We start from the raw sequence: 23,615 nt of genomic DNA, 5'->3' as shown, positions 1-23,615 counted from the left end.
AGAGCTGGGTCAAGACATATTGCTGCTGAAGGCAAATATGGCACTTCCACCCCTTTCTCCATCCGGTGGAATCTTAATTCCCCTGCCACCACACCACCTCGAGCATCGCCTCCTGAGGCCATCACTTCAATCTGCCTTAGGGTAGGGCCGGCCCTGGATTTCCCGCCCATAACTATGCAGTGTTTGCAATTTTGCATAATATATTCTGCTCCTCCTCCTAATTGTATAGAAGGGAGAGGCCTACACAAGCACCTTGCAGGGGCTAAACATATTATTCTGCAGCTCCTCTGGATTTAGAAGAAGAAGAAAAAGAAGAATTTGGATTTGATATCCTGCTTTATCACTAGCTTAAGGAGTCTCAAAGCAGCTATCTCCTTTCCCTTCCTCCCCAACAAACACTCTGTGAGGTGAGTGAGGCTGAGAGACTTCAGAGAGAAGTGTGACTGGCCCAAGGTCACCCAGCAGCTGCACGTGGAGGAGCGGGGAAGCAAACCCGGTTTACCAGATTATAAGTGTACCGCTCTCAACCACTACACCACACTGTCTTAGCAAGGTTACCAGGCAGAACCATGCCTATTAAGGACTAGAAACTTGTCTTTCAATTTAAAAAGAAAGCTGTTATTATTGGGAGGCAGAATTCTGCCCCGAATGCTACATTTTGCAGCTTTCCTGTTTATTCGTTTGGTACACGCATCTCTATGAATCATAGGGATGGGAAAACCTCCCCATCCCTATGATTCCCCCCCCCCCCACTTTCGATTTTTAACCCTATCTCAAGTAAGGACTATTCATCTGTAAGTTATGGCATGAACTGAACTGTGCGACTTTGAAAGGTGGTGGACTCTCCTCCACTGGAAGATTTTAAAAAGAGAGGTTGGATGGCCACCTGTCAACCCAAATTACATTGCTGGAGAAGCAGAAAAATAATAATATGCAGATTAAGCAAATCTTCTTTAGCTGTGATTCCCGCATCGCAAGGGGCTGGGCTCTATGATTCTGCGGTTTCCAGCAACTCGTATTCGGAAGCATTCTTGCCTCCGACCGTGGAGTCACCCGCACGATGCCAAGACTCTTGCCTTCGGTTTAGCTTCTTCCTTCTAATCCCAAAGTTATGTAGCCTGGGTCTCATTTTATTATTTAAGTAGCCGAGCAAAATAGACGTTAGAAAGTAAGCTGGTGAGTCATATTTCCTCAAGGATTCTGGGAAATGCCAGGCTGCTCCTTAATGAGCAGGAGGGTTTTGCTAAGGCCGTCCCCAGCCAAACAAATAAAAATGGGAAGGAGAGATTTAAAAATTAAATAAAAAGCATTCAAACGGTCGATGAAGAGAGGTAGAGGATCCCCTGTGTTTACTATCATCTTGAGTGTGAGGGAAGATCTGGAGAGGACCAGCCTGGGAAAGAAAAGAGTTGTGTGTATTTATATTGCACAAATCAAAGCCCATGCAGTTCTGGGGAATACACACTTTAAAAGAGTCTGCCAAATATGCTTGGTCCCCCCCCCCTTTCATTTTATTAAAAAAAGGACTTGGCTTCACAAAGGCACAACTGTAAGAAAGCTTGTAATTTGCCCAAATAAAACTTAATTCGAGCCATGAAATAGCTGTGGTTTATTGTGTAATATATGTGCTATGTATTTTAATTTAATCGAACCCAATATAATTGGAAGCCAGTGGGTTTTTTTATTATTATTTTAATTTATTCTTCTTCTGCAGAGCAACCCCAAAGCTGTTCCCACAGCAGAAGGCACTGTGTTTGCACAGCAGACAGCTCGGAGTGAAGCGTAAATCAAGTCGCAAAACTCGAGATTGGCAAGCGATGTGTGAAATGACTTAGCAGAGATTCCTGCCTTGCAGGGGGCTGGACTAGACAGCCCTTGGGGGTCCCTTCCAACTATACAATTCCATGATTCCATGACTCTCACACAGGTCAAAAAGAGCCTGGAACAGTCCCTAATGGGGTGCAGAGATTCTCAGCCTGGGACCCAGAAAGGTGCTGAGCAGCGCTGAATTATCCAGTTGGCAGACTAAGCAAGTGCTTAAGGCACCTGCAAAGGGCACAAAAAGAAAACAGGGTTTTTTGGTTAAAGAATTTGATTTTAAAAAGAGGAAAAGTATTGAGGCATTTGGGTAGGACCCGACCCAATGGAATCAAATTACAAGAGAAGAGATTCCAACTAAACATTAGGAATCACTTTCTGAGGGTAAGATCTGCTTGAAAGAAGAAGAGGAGGAGTTTGGATTTGATATCCCGCTTTATCACTAGCCTAAGGAGTCTCAAAGCGGCTAACATTCTCCTTTCCCTTCCTCCCCCACAACAAACACTCTGTGAGGTGAGTGGGGCTGAGAGACTTCAGAGAAGTGTGACTAGCCCAAGGTCACCCAGCAGCTGCATGTGGAGGAGCGGGGAATCGAACCTGGTTCACCAGATTATGAGACTACCACACTTAACCACTACACCACACTGGCAAGTGTGTTGGACAAGGGGTTGGACTAGATGACCCTACAACTCTACAATTCTAAGATCAAAGTAGTCTGCATGGGATAAATCAGAACTTACACTCTACACTCTTTCCCCATTCTTATTGTCTTTTCTTATTACTTATCCCCAGCTCAACCAGGAGACATCCTATTAATGTAGATCAAAATCATAGGAGGACAGCAGAACCTGCCATGTGTTGCACATGGCAACATGTCCATTTGGGCATGCATGTAAATTTTGTGTCATTTGGGGTGGGACCCATTGTTTAGGGTTTAGTCTTTTTATTTTGCACCATATATGGGGGTACCATGATATTTTCAGCGCTTAGGCTGGCCTCCAAAGGTCTGGCCCTGGAGTTGAGGAAGGGATGTTGAGTTGGATGAAGAGGGTTGTAGCACCAACAGAGACAGAGACATGAGAGGCTCCTTCTTGGAGGCTCCAGGGAGTTCTTTAATCCAGGGACAGGCAATGTGACGCCTTCCAAATGAGTCCAACTCCTATCAGCCCCAGCCAGCATGACCAATGGATAGGGATGATGGGAGTTGTAGTCCAGCAACACTTGGGAGGGCACCACTTGGCTGGTCCAGGCCTCACACTCTAACTTGGCTTTGATGGGTTTATACCTTGCAGTCTCCCCTGGGGTTTCTGCCATGGGAGGGCCATGGCTCCGTGGCAGCGCCCGCAACTAGCCTTCAAAATACAGTGGTACCTCGGGTTACATACGCTTCAGGTTACAGACTCCGCTAACCCAGAAATAGTACCTCGGGTTAAGAACTTTGCTTCAGGATGAGAACAGAAATTGTGCTCTGGTGGCGCGGCGGCGGCAGGAGGCCCCATTAGCTAAAGTGGTGCTTTAGGTTAAGAACAGTTTCAGGTTAAGAACGGACCTCCGGAATGAATTAAATACTTAACCTGAGGTACCACTGTATCCCAGTTCAATCTCCAGGACCTCCAGTCAAAAGGATCAGGGGTGGCACAAACCTCTCAGCCAGACACTCGGAGACAGCAATGGCCAATGTGGCACCCTCTGTGTTTCATTAAACTACAACTCCCGTCGTACCTGACCTTTGGCCATGTTGGCTGGGGCTGATGGGAGATGGGAGTTCAAAACATTGGGATGATGCTATGTGGCTGTGGCTCTCCATGATTTCGCACCAGGACCTTTGGGCAGCTTTACGTGGAGAGCTGCTGCTTGTTACAGGAGAATATGCCAAGAGGAACCAGTGTGATGATGCAACAGAATGGATGCTACTTGCTTTGTGTAAGGGACTTGAACGGTTTGCTTCAGCTGCAGAGAAACACAGGATATTGCCTTACACCGAGTCAGACTACTGGTCTGTCTAGCTCAGTACTGTCGGCACTAACTGGCAGCAGCTCTTAAGGGTTTCAGGCAGGGGGCATCCTGAACCACAGCCCTTCCAAGAGGAAGAAGTATCTGAGCAGAAAGTGGTACCTGGATGGGAGATCCTTCTTACCAGAGTAGTGTAAGGGGACCTTGCTTTCTGCAACCCATCTGGCTGCACAATTATGTAGCGAGTAGAATAGAAAAGGAATCGTTTAAGAACATAAGGAGAGCTGCTGGATCAGGCCAATGGCCCATCAGGGCCAGCCTCCTGTCCTCACAGTGGCCAGCCGGATACCCATTCTGGGAACCCCACAAGCAGGACCCGAGCCCAAGCACCCTCCCCTCCTGTGGTTTCCGGCAACTGGTATTCAGCATCATTTCTGCCTTCAACCCTGGAGGCAGATGGTAGCCATGGTGGCTAGCAGCCCTCTCTCCTCCTCGAGAGTCGCTTCTTGAATTGCAGCATTCCAAAGAGGAGTGCTGTGTGCCCTCTCCGTCAAATAGGTTGCTATAAACAAGCAGCTGGGATTAGCATCTCCACGGAGCGCCTTGGAAGTTCAGGATTTGGTAATGTGTTTCAGATGCTGCGTTAAAGCCTTCATTAAAAGGGGATTTGGTGGACTCGCTCATGGAAGTGGTACGGGTGGGGGGTTTGCAGGGAGAGAGAAATGCTGCCTTTTGTAATTAAATTTTTTTCTAAGGCTGGACCAAGGTTGGGGGATGGGGGGGAAGAGGGAGGGAGCCTGCAGAACCAGTCAGGCAAAAGAGGGTGACATTCTTGATAGTTGATGACCCAGAACAGGAAGCATGGGGGTGTGGGAGGGGAAGAGAGAGCGCGCACTAATTGTTTAAAATGAGAGCGCGGGGAAATACAAATGCTGGTAATGCTAGACCCAAGTTCACCTACCAGTTCAGCGGCGTTTATCCAGCACAGCTGCTGTCCAGCATAGCCTGCTTCATTAGCTATCGCAAGAAAATACAGGTGCTGGGTTTTCTGGGCTCACCTACCAATTTTGTAGCACTTTCCACACAGCTCCTGTCTTGCAAAGGCTGCTTCCTTGGCTACAATGTCAAAATGCAGTTGCCAGCAGTGCTGGCATCTGTGAACTCGCTTGCTCCAAAGCAAGAAACATACACAAAAATCCAACGGCCAGGGAGAAAGCTTGGCTCTAAGCCCTTCCTTCATTGGTTCTTGTTTTCATTTTCAGTTGTCTCATTGTTACCCAAATGAGCACCATACAACCAAAAAAAAAGCAAACCGTTGTGTTGTCTGTACAGTCATACCTTGGGTTACAGATCCTTCAGGTTGTGTTTTTTCGGATTATGGACCCGCTGAAACCCGGAAGTACTGGAACAGGTTACTTCTGGGTTTCGGATGTTTTGCGCATGCACAGAAGTGCTAAATCTCACTTTGCGCATGCACACCAAATTGCAACCTGCACGTGCGCAGATGCGCCACTGCGGGTTGCGAACGTACATCCCGCACTGATCACGTTCGCAACCCGAAAGTCCACTGTACAGTGGTACCTCAGGTTACATACGCTTCAGGTTATATACGCTTCAGGTTACAGACTCGCTAACCTAGATACAGTGCTTCAGGTTAAGAACTTTGCTTTGGGATGAGAACAGAAATCGTGCTCCGGCGGCGCGGCACCAGTAGGAGGCCCCATTAGCTAAAGCGGTGCTTCAGATTAAGAAGAGTTTCAGGTTAAGAACGGACCTCCGAAACGAATTAAGTACTTAACCCGAGGTACCACTGTATAGGCTTTTCTCAAGTAGAAATTTGCTTACCTACGAAGCTGGCTCAATAGAAATATTTGCAGTTTCTTTGAATGGAGATATTGTAAGGCCCCCCGCAAGCATCCTGAAATCATAGAGGCGAGTCTTCGCAAGAAACATCTAGACCAGTCCCTGCCCAAAGGAACATGCCTCCTGAAACCCCACTCCACATGCAAATCTATGCAAAAGCACTTACAGAGCAAAGGGCTGGATACCCACATCCCAGAATCCTTGGTAGTTTTTTTATCTTGGCAAAACTCCGTATTGGGGGGAGTCATTCAGAAGTTCATCACACCGAAAAGAAAACTACCCTGCAGTGTCTTTTATCCAGGACTGTTGTCCCTTTCCTGCAGTTGTGCAATTTTGCCCTGAGTGATCAGTTGAACTCCTTGGGAGTCTTGCATTTAAAAAGAGAGAGAAAAGAGATAGGTAGTCCTTAAGGCTGTAAGACTAAGCTAGAGTGTGTGTGCATGTAAAAAGCTGCAGATGGCAAGAAGCTCAGAGTGCCTAACAGATCTTGCTGCCTTTCCCCACAGCCATCAAAGGTAGAATTAACTATGCACAGTGCTGAAAGATATGCTGATTGGCTGCATATTATGGCTTTCCCCCACTGCTCCTGTTTAGCAAAGGCTGGTTCTTTAGCTGTGGTGAAAATTTGTGCCATAAGTCCTCTTGAGTCACTTGGGAACAAACACTTGGGAGAGGCTCATTTTGGCACATTTAAAAACATTTAAGGGAAATTTTACAGAAGGGCTGTGTGGATCAGTGGTAAGCACCTGTTCTGCATGCAAAAAGCCTCAGGTTTAATCGCCAGGCAGAGTTGGGAGAAACTCTTGCCTGAAGCCTGGGAGAGCAGCTTAGTATCAACAGCACTGAGCTAATGATCTGGCATGATATGACACAACTACCTATTTAAATCAGCCCCTTAATTTCAAACCATGTGGACTACAGCCTTACTTTATTTAGAGGGGGAAACCAAAGCTCAGTGGTGGACCACATGGTTTAACATGCAAAAAGTCCCAGGTTTAGGCTCCAGTGTGGGAGGGACCCTGCCTGAAACCCTGGGGAGCTGCTGCCAGCCAGTGTAGACAATACTGAGCTACACCAACCAATAGTCTGAGTAGGTATATGGTACCTTTTACCTACTGGGAAAATCCATGATCTGTAGCAGGGGTAGGCAACCTAAGGCCCGTGGGCCGGATGAGGCCCAATCGCCTTCTTAATCCAGCCTGCGGACGGTCCGGGAATCAGCGTGTTTTTACATGAGTAGAATGTGTGCTTTTATTTAAAATGCAGCTCTGCGTTATTTGTGGGGCACAGGAATTCATTCATTATTTTTTTCAAAATATAGTCCGGCCCCCCACATGGTCTGAGGGACAGTGGACCGGCCCACGGCTGAAAAAGGTTGCTGACCCCTGATCTGCAGGCTGCAACACGACAAGAGGCTGGGTTCTGTATGATTGAATACAGCAAAATTGTCCATGTTCTTGATTATCATTGCTTAAGGGTAACTAAGGCCACCCAGGTAAAACAACTGTTAGGTTTGGGGAGTGGAGAGAGAAAACTTGCAGGCGCAAACTTCTCAGCTCCATTTTGGACTTCAAAATCCCTTTTTGTTCATATCCTAGAAGTACGTTTCCTTACATATTCTTCCTTTGTTTTAAAAATTAGACACTTTGGGGCAGGGGGGCAAAACCTATAATGCAAATACTTTATTATCAACGAGTGTCCGGTATTAGCTTTTTTTTTTTTCCTGGGTATTACTATTTTATTTTTAATATAAAAAACTATACAGCCAAAACATGGCGCTACTTCCAATTTTTGCTGTATAATTTTTTTTCCTCCTTAAAAACAAACACAACTGTATTGAAAGACCTCTAAGCCAAAGTGCATTTTCCTTTTTTTGTCCATATACACATTGCACCATACATAAATAATTACATTGTAAAAATGACTCCATAATTACAAGTATAATATATATTTTCATATAATATATAAAACTTTATATTAAATCTAGGTAGATGATATTTGGGGATAAGTCTCGTGTCCCGCTCGGCTCTCCTCCTCCTCCTCCTCCTCGGCTGGAGCGACTATCTGTGGTTGTTGAGCAAAATCTCCAGCCAGCAGGGGCAGGAGGTGATGAACTGTCTGGAGTAGGAAGGGCCCCAGCCTTTGGCAAAGCTGATCCGGACACTGTTAGGGTCAAAAGGCCCGTCAGGGTACCCCAAGTCTGTGGCGTGCTGCAAGAGGCAAGACTTCTCGTAGTCGAAGACCTTGATCGAGTAGCCGGGCATCACTTTGCGCACGATGAGAGTCCGGCAGTTGGGAATGTCCAGTGTCGGGGAGTTGATGAAGATGGGGTGCTCGCTGCGGTTGTAGGCCCACACGCCGTCCTGCTCCTTGCTGAGCAAAATCCCATATCCAATCTTACTTCGAGTCCGGCGGACAGTCTCGTTCCTGTTCTCCAGCTGCAGCTGTCCCAGGCAGAAGCCGTTTCCTTGAGGTAGGTCATAGAAGATACTGACGGACTGTTCGTACACGGTGTAGAGGCGCCCGACGCGCGTCCGGTGCTCCCAGTAGGCGACGTTGCACCAATGGCTTTGCTTAATTGCGTCAGGGGACATGCTGGCATCTAAGGAGAAGAGGAGACGCAGAAAGGGCAGGTTAGTTTCTAGAGCAGCAAACCTCATGCTGCGTGCCCAACTGGTGTCAGAAGTGGACCTCCGTCACCCAAATGCAGCTTATCCCAAAGGCGCTCGGGATTTTGTGTGTGCGGTTTGCAAACCAGTTCAACTGGACTTTCAACAGGGCTGCGTTAGTGACAATCAAAGATTTAGGGCTTAGAAAGGAGCATCGGGAAAATCCCCCCTCCTCCCCCCCCCCAGTTCTTTTTCCTGCCCCTATTCCACGGCCCCAGGAAACAGGCAGAGCGATAACCCAAGGGTTGCCTCCCGTTGCCCCACTTGCAAAACTGCGCAGCCCAGGAATTGACATCCTTGAAAGGGGCCCTGGAAAGGTGAAGCTGCTTTCAAAACATGTAATCTGGAGAGCTCAGCAGGCTCTTTTCCAAAAAAAACCATTCGGGGGATTCCAAGGATGACCGTAAAATAAACAGAAAGTCCTCCTGCAAGCACCCTATCTGCGTCAATTCCCTGGCTGCCCCGCCTTTCGCTCGGCTCTTTTCTGCTGCCACAGCTGAACCACACTCAAGTTCTGCACACGCCCAGCATCTCCTGCCTCTCAAGTGCTCAGAGGATTTATTTTCCCGACTCTGTTAAGGAGGCTTAAGGCTGCCCACCCCCACTCCACCCCCCTGTGCCAAACATCGCAGTTCCTAGCTCAGGAAGAGCCACGCAGATAAGTCACAGCATCTCCAGCTAGGACTGAGAAATATCCCTTGTCTGGGAATCCCAGAGAGCTTCTGCCAGTGTAGACAATGCTGAACTAGATGGACTCAGTAAAAGGCAGCTTCCCGTGTTCCTCTGTGTCCAAGAGTCTGCAAGCTTGCAGATGCCACAAGAAGCTTACTCTAGTCAGCAGCGAAAGCTTGGACGACAGGAGACCCGGCTCCATTAACCAGCTGTGGGTGGAAGTCCAGCACAATCCAGAGGTTTTACACGGCTAGCCACTGCGGTGGTCAATATTGCACACATCTTCATAGCCCCAAGACAGCTCAGTCGGAACTTAATCTTGGGTTAGGGGTTCGAGCTCCACGTTGGGCAAAAAGGTCCCTGCACTGCAGAGGGTTGGACTAGATGGCCCTTGCAGTCCCTTCCAACTCTACAACTCTACTTTGATTCATTCTTTGCTCCCCATGCTTGATCTGGAGTGTGGGAGAACACCTATACTGTTCCAGGGCAGTTACTGTACGTACACAGAATCCCAGGCTCTGTGCCCCACAGCTCCGGGTAACCCAGTTCGTAAATGGGATCCTTTTTTTTTTTTTTTGTTCTTCTTCAAAGAATGGCAGTGTTGGAAGGGTTCCAAAGGATCATCCAGCCAACCCCCTGCGATGCAGGAATCACAGCTAATCCCAAGAGTCTTCAGGCATCCAACCTGGTGGGCACAAGGCTGGCAAAGATTGATCCAAGGTCCTTGGTACCTTCCAGATGTTTTGGAATCTGCCTCCCACCAGCCCCAGCCAGGATAGCTGTCAAGCGCTGACCAAGGCTGATGTGAGGCAGATTCCAAAACATCTGGATGGCACTAGGCTGGAAGGAGAGTCTGCCAGAGGGCAGTGGAAGGGCCAAGGCAAGTTCAAGCCACCATGACTCCTCTCGAGTCTCAAAGATTCTCACCCACTGCCACCAAAGTTCAGTGAAAATCCACAATCCCCGTCACTTTCTTCCCCGACCAAAAGAGCTGGATGTCACCTTCTATTCTGCTTCAAACTACAGTTCAGAAAGAATGCCAGAGATAACCCTGGAGTCTGATAAATATTCCAACCCAAACGTTTTGGAGGATTCCTATGGAAACATTTTCCCGGAACTCTCCAAAATGCTTTCCCTCCTCCTCTAAGGAACTCTGTCGAAGAGATGGGAGCCCCTTCCTTTCTGAAAGCGTTCCCCCCCCGCCGCCATTTCCCTGGCCAAATGGGGCTCAGCCACTTAGAAGTGCCAGGCTTCGATTGGTAAGCAAACAGAGAATCAGAAGGCAAACAATGATTCTCTGCCTGCTCCTGCGTGTGGGGACTGGTCTCTCCAGCTCTGGCCGGACTTGGCTTCACCACTGTGGCTGTGCAGCACCAGGCCAGGATTCTCGGTTCAGGGCGGAGCTACGGACCTGGCAAGGAGCTGGTATTCAGCTCCCTGACAATCTATCACGAGACGGCGGCCTCCTGACCCCTCTGCCTTCATACCTTCAAGTCCGATTAACTCGCACACAGGCTGATGCCATCATTTTGCTTGAGAGATTCCATTGACTCACCGGATTTCAAAAACAGGGGCCTAGTGCCCCTGCCCCGCCCCACTCCACACTGCCCCCACCTTCCCCTTTCATTCTCAAATTTCACTGGCAGGGGAAATATAGACCCCGCTTGCCTGGAGAACAATCTCTGGAACTGTACAGCTTTGTTAAAAGAGAGTTTTAACTTGAGAGTTGTAACTCTACAATTTTAAAAGGGGAGAAAGGGGGGGGGTGGAGATAATGGTGCTTTCCCCACCTCTCAGCCAGACAATGCAACAGGCTTAATAATCCGGCTGCTGCAAGAAAATGGTTTCATGTTTTGTCAATCAACCAAGCCCTTGGGGATTCTCAAGAGTAGCAGTCACGGGTGTGTGTGTGTGTGTGTGTGTGTTGTTTTTTTAAGTGCATACATGAAAACAGCTTTTCTTCTTTGGCTCATTTACTTGTGTTAATAATTTCCCAATCGTTTGGTAGATCTGTTTGCCCTGAGCTGTGATCCCTTTGACGTGGGATTTATTTGGACAGTTTCTGATAAACAAGTGAAACAACAACAAACAAATGGAACACAAAGAAAAATGGAAAATGATTTCGTGGGGGTAGGGAACTGCAGAAACACAACAAAGCAGGCCTGGCAGAAACTCCCAAAATTAAATGCATTTAAAAGACAGAGGCTTGGGTGACCTAATTGATTTAAAAGACCCGGGTGACCAGAAAGGGTGAACGAAAAGATGGAAAGTTGGCTCCAGGAAAACCTCCCTGCACAGGCTATTCCAACTGGAATGCCACTGCTGACGGCTGCCCAGCTGGCTTCATTTGGTGGGGGCACCCAAAGGTTTGGGTAGCCTAACTATGGCAGAAAGTGACTTTGGCCTGTTCCCAAGTTACCAACAGCAGTGGTTCTCCAAGTGGGTGGTACTGCTCCCTAAGGGGTGGGGTACTGAGGGGGGCACTAAGATGCAAGGGACTGGCAGGGGGGGCACCAGGGGTGTAAATGACTACCGAGCCTTCTAAAAGCTGGCATCACTGGACCAAGTTCATCAATGTTGTTGGATTAACTCAATTAAATAGTTTTAACTGGATTTTGAATAAATGTGCAATTCACTGCTGCTGTTTTGAATGTTATTGTGTTGTTATCTTCCTTAGTGCAGACCACTATTGTGAATAATGCTCTTTATAGGGTACAGCAGCAGACACTGGGGATGGGTTTAGAGAACCAAGCATTTGAGAACCACTGGCTTACAGCTTTAAATGAGATAAAGCCAGCACTTTAAAAGGATGAGCTGGAAACAGGCTGAGGTGGTGATGGGGAGAGAGCAGAGCTGGCGAAGCACAAGGTCGACCCACTTAATCTCACATCCCTGCTCTGGACCCCTTGCAGTCTCCGGACCTTTTTTAAAGGCTGCCCCATGTATAATGCAAGAGTCTAAATGGGACGTTATCAGAACATGGGGAATAGGAGCCAAGGTATCGCCATCCAGGTAAGATGACAGCTTGCAGATCAGCTGATAAAAGCCACGTTGAGCCACAGGGGTCACTTGAGCTACTAATTCCATTTCTGTATCAATAAACACCTCAAGATGGCAAAGCTAATGCTTTGGGGGGAGTGCAACCCCCATCTAGAACAGGCTGCTCACCTGTATATGTGCATATATATATGTCTCTCTGTGTGCATGTGTGTTTTTTTTTAATATTTTTTATTAAGGATTTTCTTGTTTTACAGAAGTGTAGTGCCTCGTATTTTTTTTTTCTTCTTCTTCCATGTAACGTTTTTACAAATCCATTTCATTTGTTGAGGCATTAGGGGGAGAAGAAAACAGAAAGAAAAAAGAAAGGGGGGTGGGGAGAGGGAAGATGGATGGGGGTGGGGTCGGGTGGCGGTGTTTCTATTATGTTTAATGTATGTAGAGTTTGGTGTCAGCGTTGCTTGTGTTGTTCACTTGTGTTCCTTTGGTGGTGAGAGAGGTTGGGGTTGGCTTAGGGTGTGATTGTTTGCTTGTGATTGGCTGTGGTTATCTTTGTTTTCGTGTGTGAGTGAGGTGGGTGGGTGTTTTGGATCAGGTTAGCCATATTGATTTGTATGCTGTTGGTGGATTATTGTCATTGTCCTGTTGGGCTGTGTATGTGATAAAGGGGAGCCATACCGGGGTGAAGGCGTCTTCTTCTGTTTGTCCCCGTGTCAGTTTCAGTTTATTAGTTAATTAGCTCGCCGTGATCTGTGTGCATGAGTTGATAGATATAATTGTGGAATCTAGAGGTAATAAAAATGTATTTTTTCTAGGAGGAAGGAAAACAAAAGCACCTCAGATTTTCCAGTTTTCCAAAGGAGGTGCCCCTTTGAGACCCAGCACTTAGCCTCCGCTCTGAGGGGAAGGATTCGAAAACCCGAAGGCAGCTTAATTGCCCAACCTTGTGGAGGAAGATGCAGTTCCTGTTGAACTCTGAAACCCATTCAAGGGAAATAACATTGACTGGAGGGATGGGGTGGGGGCGGCGGAAGACATGGATGTCACGTAACTTAGGGCTTCCAGCCAGACCCCTGGACCTCGGCCACCTGCCTCCAACCGGTTTGCTTTGGGCTCAGAAAGCAACAAGTGGCTTTGTGGCCCTTGCAAAAAAATCCACGGGCAACTTCCTTGTGGGGGGAAAAGTGTTAAGTTGTGGGCGAACATAGCAGACAACACAGCGATTTCTCCAGAGCAGCTCTTTATTTGTAAGCTGGACAGAACTGAACAGCAAACAGCTCAGCCAGACTGCTTTTATAGGCAGCCGGCTGTCAACATTGTAGCAACAACAACCCAGGGTTTCCCGCCTAAAATAACTGACATGGACCTGAGTGAAAACTATCTACAGTATCCCCCTGCTGGCCCAGGGTGAGAACTTCAGTACATAACGAAAAGGATGTCATTCAAAGTCACCTGATGATAATAAATGCTGAGCCCGTTGGCCAAAAAAAGGGGGTTTCTCTCCACTTTGACAAACGGTAGCTTTTTCATCCCTGAAAACCATGCAGGATATAAAGGTTGTTTGCAACCTGCCTGGAATAAGACAACTCCCTCCATCAACTGACATGAAGATCTAGGATGAAGGACACAACTTCCCAGTGTTGTGTAGTTGCTACAGTGCTCTACTAGGACCAGAGTTCAAATCTCCACTCTGTCATGAAGCTCACTGGCTGGCCTCGGGCCGGACACATGCTCTCAACCTAACCTACAAATAATAATAATAACAAATTTTTATTTATACCCCGCCCTACCCAGCCAAGACCGGGCTCAGGGCAGCTAACAGCCAATAATAAAAACAAGTTGATTAAAATAAAATTTAAAAGACTAAGATACAGCATTAAAACATTAGGATGCAGCCTCTTCACAGGAGGAGAAAGGAAAAAGAAAGAAAGAAAGAAAGGGAGGGAATCAAACTGATTCTAAGCCAAAGGCCAGGTAGAACAACTCTGTCTTACAGGCCCTGCAGAAAGAAATCAGATCCCGCAGGGCCCTGGTCTCATGAGACAGAGCGTTCCAGCAGGCCGGAGCCAGTGTTGAGAAGGCCCAATATAGATGGCATTAAAGGAAGTTTGGACAAATTCACCGAGGAGGAGGCTATCAATGGCTATCAGCCATTATGGCTCTATGATCTGCAGCAAGGAGAGTAATGTTTATGAATACCTGTTGCTGGAAACCACAGGGGCAGAGAGTGTTCCTGTGTTCTGGTTCTGCTCGCGGGTTTCCCACAGCTATCTGGCTGGCCACCGTGAGAACAGGACGCTGGACTAGCTCAGCCTTGGTCTAAATCCAGCAAGGCTCTTCTTATGTTCTTACTGTTTTTAAAAATAGTAGAGCAGCTCTCAGAGGTATCCTCCAGATTGGACTTCTTACTGTCCGAATCCCCTTTTAATTGATACCATGCACAATCCTTGCTTCTTTATTTAATTTTGACCTGCATTTTGACAACTCTAATTCTCGACAACAAAGGTCTGTATAGTATAGTATGGAAGTGAGAGCTGGACCATAAAGAAGGCTGATTGCCGAAGAATTGATGCTTTTGAATTCTGGTGCTGGAGGAGACTCTTGAGAGTCCCATGGACTGCAAGAAGATCAAACCTATCCATTCTTAAGGAAATCAGCCCTGAGTGCTCACTGGAAGGACAGATTGTGAAGCTGAGGCTCCAATACTTTGGCCACCTCATGAGAAGAAAAGACTCCCTGGAAAAGACCCTGATGTTGGGAAAGATGGAGGGCACAAGGAGAAGGGGACGAGAGAGGACAAGATGGTTGGACAGTGTTCTCGAAGCTACCAGCATGAGTTTGACCAAACTGCGGGAGGCAGTGGAAGACAGGAGTGCCTGGTGTGCTCTGGTCCATGGGATCATGAAGAGTCGGACACGACTAAATGACTAAACAACAACAACAACAACAACAACAATTATCGGCAAAGGTAAGTGGGATTCTGGGAACGACTGAGACCCACACACATATTACTCAGATGGAGCAAATCTGAATGCTTTGCCTTTCCCTGACCTATTCTGCAATTCTTTAAACTACAAAACTTTTGAACAATGCATTCTGATTTTGCTCGCCATAGGGTGAATCAAGGGACTGTGCAGGGCATCACATCCTTGCATCCAACCACTCCAAAATTTATTCCGTGACTCTTCTTTTGCTCTAGAGACCATGCTGCATATTTTCTCATTCATATGGACCAGCCCACGACAGATATCCTCAGTAAGAAGTAGCTGAGTAAGGAAGAAGTAAAATTCCCCCTGCAGAAAATGGTACTTTAAAGCCAGAAAATGTAGTCGTCAACCTCCGCTGCCCCCCTCCCGCATCCTGCCCCAACACTGCTTCGAATCATTTTCATCAAGCCAGTATACTTAAAATACCTCAGCCTTACAAGTTTCAGCTGGAATGCATCACTATAAAACAGAGCTAAACCCTGCCTCCAGAACTATCCCATTACATTAAGAGCTCCAATGGAGAGCAAGGGACTTATCTGGTGGTGGAAAACTTGCAAGAGGCATGGCCTGCAACCAACTCCGCCAGCTCCCTCCCTCCCTCCTCAAAAACTTTCCCTCCCTCCTTATTTCATTATTATGCAGGAGGCGAGATTGGCGGGTCCCAAGACAGGCGATCCGTGACAGGTTGGGGGGGGGGCATTGTTGGAGCAGCGCTTTCACAGCCCCAAACTGCTTGTTTGTACAAGCCAACTCTTCAGAGACATACCTTCGGAGTTAAGTCAGCCGTCAGCTCGCTTTACTCCCCACACCCCTCCCTCCAAAGACCCCTCCCCGCCTCTTTATGTTGCTCCTTGAGGTTGAGTGCATGGGCGGAGGACACACACAGAGAGGGCCCACGGCAAATCGTGGTTTCCGTAAGAGCTGCCCCCCAAATTTTGCCAAAAGAAAAAAGTCAAAAGGACTTTAGAGGTACCTCTTGTGGGGCGGGGGGAAACTCAGGGATCATAGGGAAGCCAGAAAGCAAATCTCCTGAGGGTAGGGCTGTCCACACACCCCTAGTTTCAGAAGTGTGGTTACAGGATGGTTTGGCAACGCTGAGAGGGTTTGCAAGGCTTTGCATGACTATTCCATTTAAGATCATTGGTGCTTCCACCAACAGACCAGCGCTCTGACAGTTGAGAGACAAGCAACAGGTGACTAGAGCAGCCTTCACCAACCTGGTGCCCCCCATACTACAACTTCCATCATCCCCAGCCAGCTATATGGCACAGGAACTGATGGGAACAGAGCAGCACTGGCCCCTGGGGGCTGATGGGAGTTGTAGTCTGAGACATCCAGGTGGTATAATGTTGGCGAAGGTTGGATTAAACTGTGAGCCTCAGCTGATTGCAGAGGACCCCTTAGCTACAGGAGGGTGGGCGGGTGGGTGTCCGCGACACAATGGATCTGTGCAAATGTTTTATCCTCCGGCCTCAGATCCTAAGTGCAAAATAACATGCAGCGGTTCTGCAAAAACTAAGCACTGCTGTGCTATTTCATTTTTAAAAGACAGAACTCACCAGCTCCTTTTAAAATGCCCTTCTTAGAAAAGCATTCCCCCGCCTGTCCCCTTTTGCTGGCTTTATCTCTCCCTGATCCTTGGAGCGTGGCCCAAAGCCAGCGCTGGTTATTAATTAATCTTGAGGGTGCAAGTTACATTCCTGGCAAGTCTCACCACTTCCTGCACTGGCTGAGGCAGTGGGCATCGTTTGCCCTGCGCTTCTGATAATAATGCAACCGCAAGACCTAGCGGAGAACATTCACAGCTTGTTACCCACAACAAAGAAACCCCAAACTCAACAGACGTTTTTTCCCCCTTTTGCATTTTCTGACAGAAAGCACACAGTTAAAAACAGGGGAAGGGGGAGAAGCCTTGAAGAGAGGCGTGAGGTTTTACTAGGAATGCCAAAATGGCCTGTGACCACCTGGCGCCCCCCCCCCCCGATGGTTTAAACTACAACTCCCATAAGTCTCAGCCTGTTTGGGAGCTATAGCCCAAAACATCTGGGAGGCATCATGTGGACTGAGGCTGGCCTTGAGAGGTTAGAGCAGGATGAGGGAAGACAGAGCCTGGGATCAAATCCCCTTTTGGCTGTGGATGTCTCCGGAGGATGCAAGCAATACTCTTAGGCAGGGGTCAGCAACCTTTTTCAGCCATGGGCTAGTCCACTGTCCCTCAGACCATGTGGTGGGCCGGACTATATTTTGGGGAAAAATATAAACGAATTCCTATGCCTCCCAAATAACCCAGAGATGCATTTTAAATAAAAGCACACATTCTACTCATGTAAAAACACCAGGCAGGCCCCACAAATAACCCAGAGATGCATTTTAAATAAAAGGACACATTCTACTCATGTAAAAACACGCTGATTCCTGGACCGTCCGTGGGTCAGATTTAGAAGACAATTGGGCCGGATCTGGCCCCCGGGCCTTAAGTTGCCTACCCCTGCTCTTAGGCTTTATACTACACCGGCTCACCCTGGAAAACAGCCCACTATTACAAAAATCCCATCTTCTGCTTGACCAACTTTTTGCCTCTGGTCCTGCCCACTGCTACTCACATGCGGCCCCCAGAAGCTTGCCTGCAAGGGAGTGCGGCCCTCAGGCTGACAGAAGTTCCCTGCCCCCGTAACAGACAAAACACCTCCACAGGCAACCCAGCAAACAGGGAGCCAAGCCACCCCACTGCCAGGATGAAGCTGGGTAGCTGAGATTGTTCAAAAAACTGGCACAACCATCATTACTGAAAATGTAGACAGACAACATGAAAGCTTGCTGCTCTAAAGAGCTTGTGACATGGATGTGAGCGGCAGCTAGGATTTCAATAGCCCCGTAGTCTTGAAAGATCTACATTTGTGGTACAAGACTTTGGCTACTGCAGAAAAAGTAATACATAAACTGCACATCTCCAGAGAGATGAAGGATCCAGGCTGCTTTTATGTCATCTGGTGGGCAATGTTAGAAACTCAGGTATATAATCTAGGTGCCAAATGGCAGCTCAAATCTCTGTTACAATCGCCACACAACGGAATGCCTATTTGCCAGGTGGTTGGACTAAATTACCTCTGGGATCCCTTTCCAATGCTACATTTCTGAGATTCTATTATCTCAGCCACATTGTTTGAGTGTAACTTGCTCTTACAACAATTCACTTGTCCCAGTATGCAAGAAGGAGAAACACACACACAGTGGAAGTGGAAATGGTATAGACTAAGGCAGAGGTTTTTAAACAGTGGTTGCCAACCTGGTGCCCAGAAAGCTCCACAAAGTCATAACTGGACCTGTGTTAGTAGCAAAATGTGCTTGGCGCATGGCTAATTTCAAAAACTGCTGGTGTGATTTTATTTCCTATGCTTCGGACTTGGATGCTCAACATTCGCCATCCAAGTCTCCTTGGGAAAGAGAGGTGTCTTGATTTGAATCGGCGTGTCGTCATTTCTTTCTCTTATTGTTTTCATTGCTTGCTTGCTTGCTTGCTTTGCATACGGTACAATGCTACTGCACTTTGGGGTTGTTAGTACAGTGGTGCCTCGGGTTACAGTCGCTTCAGGTTACAGACTCTGCTAACCCAGAAATAGTACCTCGGGTTAAGAACTTTGCTTCAGGATGAGAACAGAAATCGCACGGCAGCGGCGCAGCAGCAGGCCCCATTAGCTAAAGTGGTGCTTCAGGTTAAGAACAGTTTCAGGTTAAGAATGGATCTCCAGAACGAATTAAGTTCTCAACCAGAGGTACAACTGTTACGGCGATTAAGGAAATTTTAAAAAGGAATGACAACAACAACAACAAAAACGCAGTGCTATTTTGGATGAGGGCTTTTGCAGAGCTGTGATCCTGTGACCTCAGTGCAGCCTTTGACAGAGGAAGAGGGGTGAGCCGAAGGCCTAAGTAAAACAACCCCCTCCCACACCAAAACCAACACCAGAGGCAGAGGAAAATCAGAAAAGGGATGTTTGTGAGAGAGACATCTGATCTGTTTGGCCATTACAAATCGGCAGGGTACATAAAGATCTGTGATGGCATATGTCAAAGTTCTTATTCACTAAGGTTTATTTCCTTAATAGGTCCTATCAAAAAAAAATTGGGGGGGGGGAGCAAGAGAAGAGAAGCTAGGCAGGACGTGACAGCCACTTTCTCCCCCCCCCCGCACACGGACAGAGTTGGTGGCGGCCATCGCAACACTGTTAGGAACAAAACAAAGCCGGAAACAAAACTGCACGGTTCACATTTTTAAAAAAACAGTGCAAAGGGGGGAGGGAGGGAGCAAGCACACACAAACATGGGATTAAATCAGCCCATCTCTAAGCTGGCACCCTCCAGATGTTTTGGGCTGTGATTCCCATCAACCCCCTCAACATCACAGCAGTGCTGGCAGTGGGGGCTGATGGGAGTTGTGGTCTGAAACATCAGGAGGGCACCAGCTTGGGGAAGGGCTGAGTCGAGTCAACATCTGCAAAAGATATCCCCGCCGAACCAAAGAGCAGGATTTCATTAAGTAAATTGCAACTTGGCACAAATTCTGAAAGAAAAAAGGGGTGGGGGGAAGCCACAGTCAAGCCTGTAATTTAAGCCCCGCTTTCAGGGTGATGGCATGACTGCAACAGACTCCAGCTTCCAAGCTGACTTGAAATAAAATAACCGCCTGCCGCCCCCCCTCCCTGGCTCCTGCAAGCTCCACCTCAACGAACCACAATGTTTGCAGGTAATTATAACATTAGGAAGAGCCTCCCTGCTGGGGAGATAAAAAAGAGAGACCGGAAAGCAGCAGAGAGAGGATGGAGGTCCCATCTCTCCAAAGCCGCCATTGTCATCTGAAACAAATTTACCAAGTGACCAGGAGTGTAACTCTCTGGGGAGAAGCTTTTGACCACAGGGGTGAGCTCCAGAGTTGCTCAGCTCAGCAGCTTGCCATGCTGGCACACCTACCCAAAAGCACACAAAAACTGAGCGTGCAAAAGAGAGTCAGCAAGGGCTGAAACGGTAGTCCAGGAGCCAGAAGCAGGTGTGCAAACAGGACATTGAAGCCCAGGTTCAATTTCTCTCCTCAAGCCCCAACCACACTGGAAACAGAATTAGTTTGCTGCAAGCCGAGAAGGCGGTTTGATAATGCTTTCCATCAGTCTGGTTGCTTCTTTCAAGGCAGTTGTGCGAAAACTGGATGCAATCCCTTCCAGTGACTCAGCAGTGTGCAAATGCTCCCCACCAAAAGACCAGGAGGAACCTCACCAAAGGAAAATCACACACACAAACACACAAAACAATGCCACCTAAAAATAAACCAACTCGCTATCAGCTCGCTGCCTGCTGCTAGTGGGCATGCTTTATTGCTTCAACCCTTGCAGAAGATTTCAGCTCTCCCAAAGTTAACAAAAACAACCTTCCAACTTTCTGAGTTAAATGCAAAATTGGTAGGGGAAAGAGAAGGAGCAGCAGCAGCCCACATCACCAATTATTTGCTTAGACTGGGCTTGGCTTCTTGCAATTTTCCTGGCACTTAAGACTACAGTCTGTTATTTTGGAAGGCTCTCCACTGTATACAGAGCTCAGAAACCAGCAAGCTGACTTCCTCCGTGGTCTAAACATCCGCATGCCGTCCCTAGCTGGATAAAACTGTGCACTTCAGGAAACAGCACAAGAACCCTCAGTAATTCTGTGTGCGGAGAACAAACAGGCATCACCAAGAAAGCAAAAAAGCAAAAGCAAGATTTCTAAAGCAGAGCCTTTCTGTGATCCATTCAACAGGGGGTTGTGATTGCAACACAAGCCATTTTATTCGCCTTCCAGAATATTATCTATTGCACCCACTGGATGCCTGAGGATCTCAGCATCACTCCTCAAATGAACAAGCACCTGACCCTTATGATTGCAGAGATGAGCTTGTCAGGTGGGGTGGCCCAAGGAGCCTGAGTCCTGGATCTTTTGCTCTGGGCCCTAGATGTGTTGCTTCTTCCTACTTTCGGGAGGGGGGAGCCTCTACCTAAACATCTTATTGGGACATCCAATGAAGCTGAATGTTGGAAGATTCAGAGCATAGAGAAAGGGGGGAACTTCATCACACAGAGCATAGCTCAACTATGGAACTTGCTCCCACAATGAAGGCCACACCTTGCACTGCTTGAAAAGAGGGCTAGATGGATTCTCAGAGGACAAGGGAATCAATGGTTACTAGCCATGGTGTCTATGCTCTCCCTTCGCTATCTGACGAGGTCTGCCTCTGAATGCCAGTTCCTGGGAAATTCAGGTGGGGAGAGTGGCTGCTGCACTCAGGTCCCACTTGTAAGCTTCCTACTGGAGTATTGGGTTCGCCATTGTGTGAACTCCTGGATGCTGGACTAGACAGGCCATTGCCCTGATACCGCAGGGGTCCCCTTACGTTCTTAAAGGCTATTGGGTAACCCACACAGAGCCCATACTTTGCATGCAGAAAGTCTCCCTTTTAATTTGCATTCTCTTCCGTTTCCCTTCTAAGGAAATTAGAAGGCAATTTCAAACATTTACAGGACTCGCGACTTGAACCAGACTTTTGGAGATTCATCCAAGCGACAGAGGATTCTTCTCTTTTAACAGCTTTTGCTTTCCTTCTTAGACTCATCAGCCCATCATTATCCTCCAAATTCCCCTCCTCCTCTTCTGATGTGCCACTTTGCAACAGAAGGTGCTCTCCATAAATCAATAAAGTGCTAAGGTTTTCCGCCGATGCCAAATGAGATCTTAAGTCTAATAAAACACAGCTGAGTGTTTTATTTGATCTGACCAATTACTCCACACTTGCTCTTGTGGAAAGTAATGTTCAGAGTTACTAAATTTTGGGTTGGTACTGAGGAAACTATTGCCCCTGACTGGGGCTGGTGGGAGTTCTGGTGCAAAACATCTGGAGGGCACCAGGTTGGGAGATGCTGTTGTGACAGGAAAGAATGAAGCATGCTTAATGGATAGGGAAAATGGAGACCATTTCATAAAGCGAAGAGAAGAGAACTCTTAACTCCTAATCTGAATTTGCATGGTACAAATCTAAATACAGTGGTACCTCGGGTTGCAGACGCTTCAGGTTACGAGATTTTGGGTTGCACTTAACCCGGAAGTACCAGAATGGGTTACTTCCAGGTTTCGGTGCTCGCGCAGAAGCACCAAATCGCAACCCGCATGTGCGGCGCTGTGGGTTGCGAACGTGCCTCCCGCACGGATCATGTTCGCAACCTGAGGTTCCACTGTATGCAAAGTGCAGCTGACTGAGCATCATTCATGGAACAGATCTTTGGTGATAGGCAATCTGCAAGTGTGAAGGATCCTTTTGCCTGTAAATGTGAAAGGAAAAGCCTGTTTGGATGTTCCTTTTTTGCTCTGTGACCTTAAAAAACAAACCCTCTCATCAGGGCTAATACTATGTTCTGTCACTAGGTGTCACTATTCTTAGTTTATAATTTGTCTACGCTTTTCTCTAGCACAGAAACAGAAGGAAAATGTACAGCAAAGCCTTGATACACTAGTATAAATTTATTCCATTTGCAGAAATGTGGGTCTGCAGGTAGCAGAATTTGGACTTTGGTATGGATTGAGAGACGCAGGTGGCGCTGTGGGTTAAAGCCTCAGCGCCTAGGGCTTGCCGATCGAAAGGTCGGCGGTTCGAATCCCTGCGGTGGGGTGCGCTCCCGCTGCTCGGTCCCAGCGCCTGCCAACCTAGCAGTTCGAAAGCACCTCCGGGTGCAAGTAGATAAATAGGGACCGCTTACCAGCGGGAAGGTAAACGGCGTTTCCGTGTGCGGCTCTGGCTCGCCAGAGCAGCGATGTCACGCTGGCCACGTGACCCGGAAGTGTCTCCGGACAGCGCTGGCCCCCGGCCTCTTAAGTGAGATGGGCGCACAACCCCAGAGTCTGTCAAGACTGGCCCGTGCGGGCAGGGGTACCTTTACCTTTATGGATTGAGAGAATATTTAATAAGCAGGGATAACTGAATGGAAAAACCCGACTCTTATTTCAATGGTCCTTTAATTTTTACATTCCCTGTTGTGTTTGCCCTCACAACTAGCCCTGTGAGGTAGGTCATGGCTACTTAGGGTCTCCATCCCCTGATGAGGAACTGATACAGTGACCTGCGTAAAGCCACATAGCAAGACTACTGCGGATGTAAGGCTTGCATTGCAGTCTGTCAGATGCGTCCATCACATCAGGGTACTGGCCAGCTATCATTTTCTGCCTGGTTGATAAACAGTGTGAGTCCCAATTTAGGTCCAACGTTTCTCAAGTCACTCAGCCTATTTCTTTGTGAGCTTGCCAGAGGCATCTGGTAGGCCACTGTGGGAACAGGATGCCGGACTAGATGAGTCTTTGGCCTGATTCAGCAACCAGCCTCTTGTGTTCATTTATACCACCATCTGAGAGGGCAGGAATTCGGTCCTCTGTTTGCAGAGCAATTTCAACAGGACTGGAAAATGTAACTGGCTGTTTGCAAAGGAAAACACACGCACACCCTGCACAGCCTCTTCCTCCAACTCAGACTAGAGAACCTCTGAATGTCCCAAAACGGTTTCCAAAACCGGGTAACTTCCAAAGGAAACCATTCAGATGCGGCAGGGGGCATGAGGTTACCACAATATATTAAAAATAACAACAACTA

The 23,615-nt window shown here is 47.7% G+C and overlaps 1 protein-coding gene across 1 annotated transcript in view; it reads right to left on the bottom strand.

Moving 5' to 3' along the window:
- Positions 1–7,412: 7,412 nt before the first annotated feature.
- SMAD6 (SMAD family member 6) overlaps positions 7,413–23,615 on the bottom strand; it is a 61,442-nt gene continuing 45,239 nt past the window's right edge. The window contains exon 4 of the mRNA XM_079954305.1: positions 7,413–8,236. Coding sequence (XP_079810431.1) covers positions 7,695–8,236 — 542 coding nt within the window. The 3' untranslated portion in view covers positions 7,413–7,694. The remainder of the gene's footprint in view (positions 8,237–23,615) is intronic.

The sequence above is a fragment of the Podarcis cretensis genome, assembly GCF_951804945.1.
Source record: "Podarcis cretensis genome assembly, chromosome: 14".
NCBI lineage: Eukaryota > Metazoa > Chordata > Lepidosauria > Squamata > Lacertidae > Podarcis > Podarcis cretensis.
Note: the sequence above shows the minus strand (reverse complement) of the source record. Positions and strands in the feature narration are given on the sequence as shown.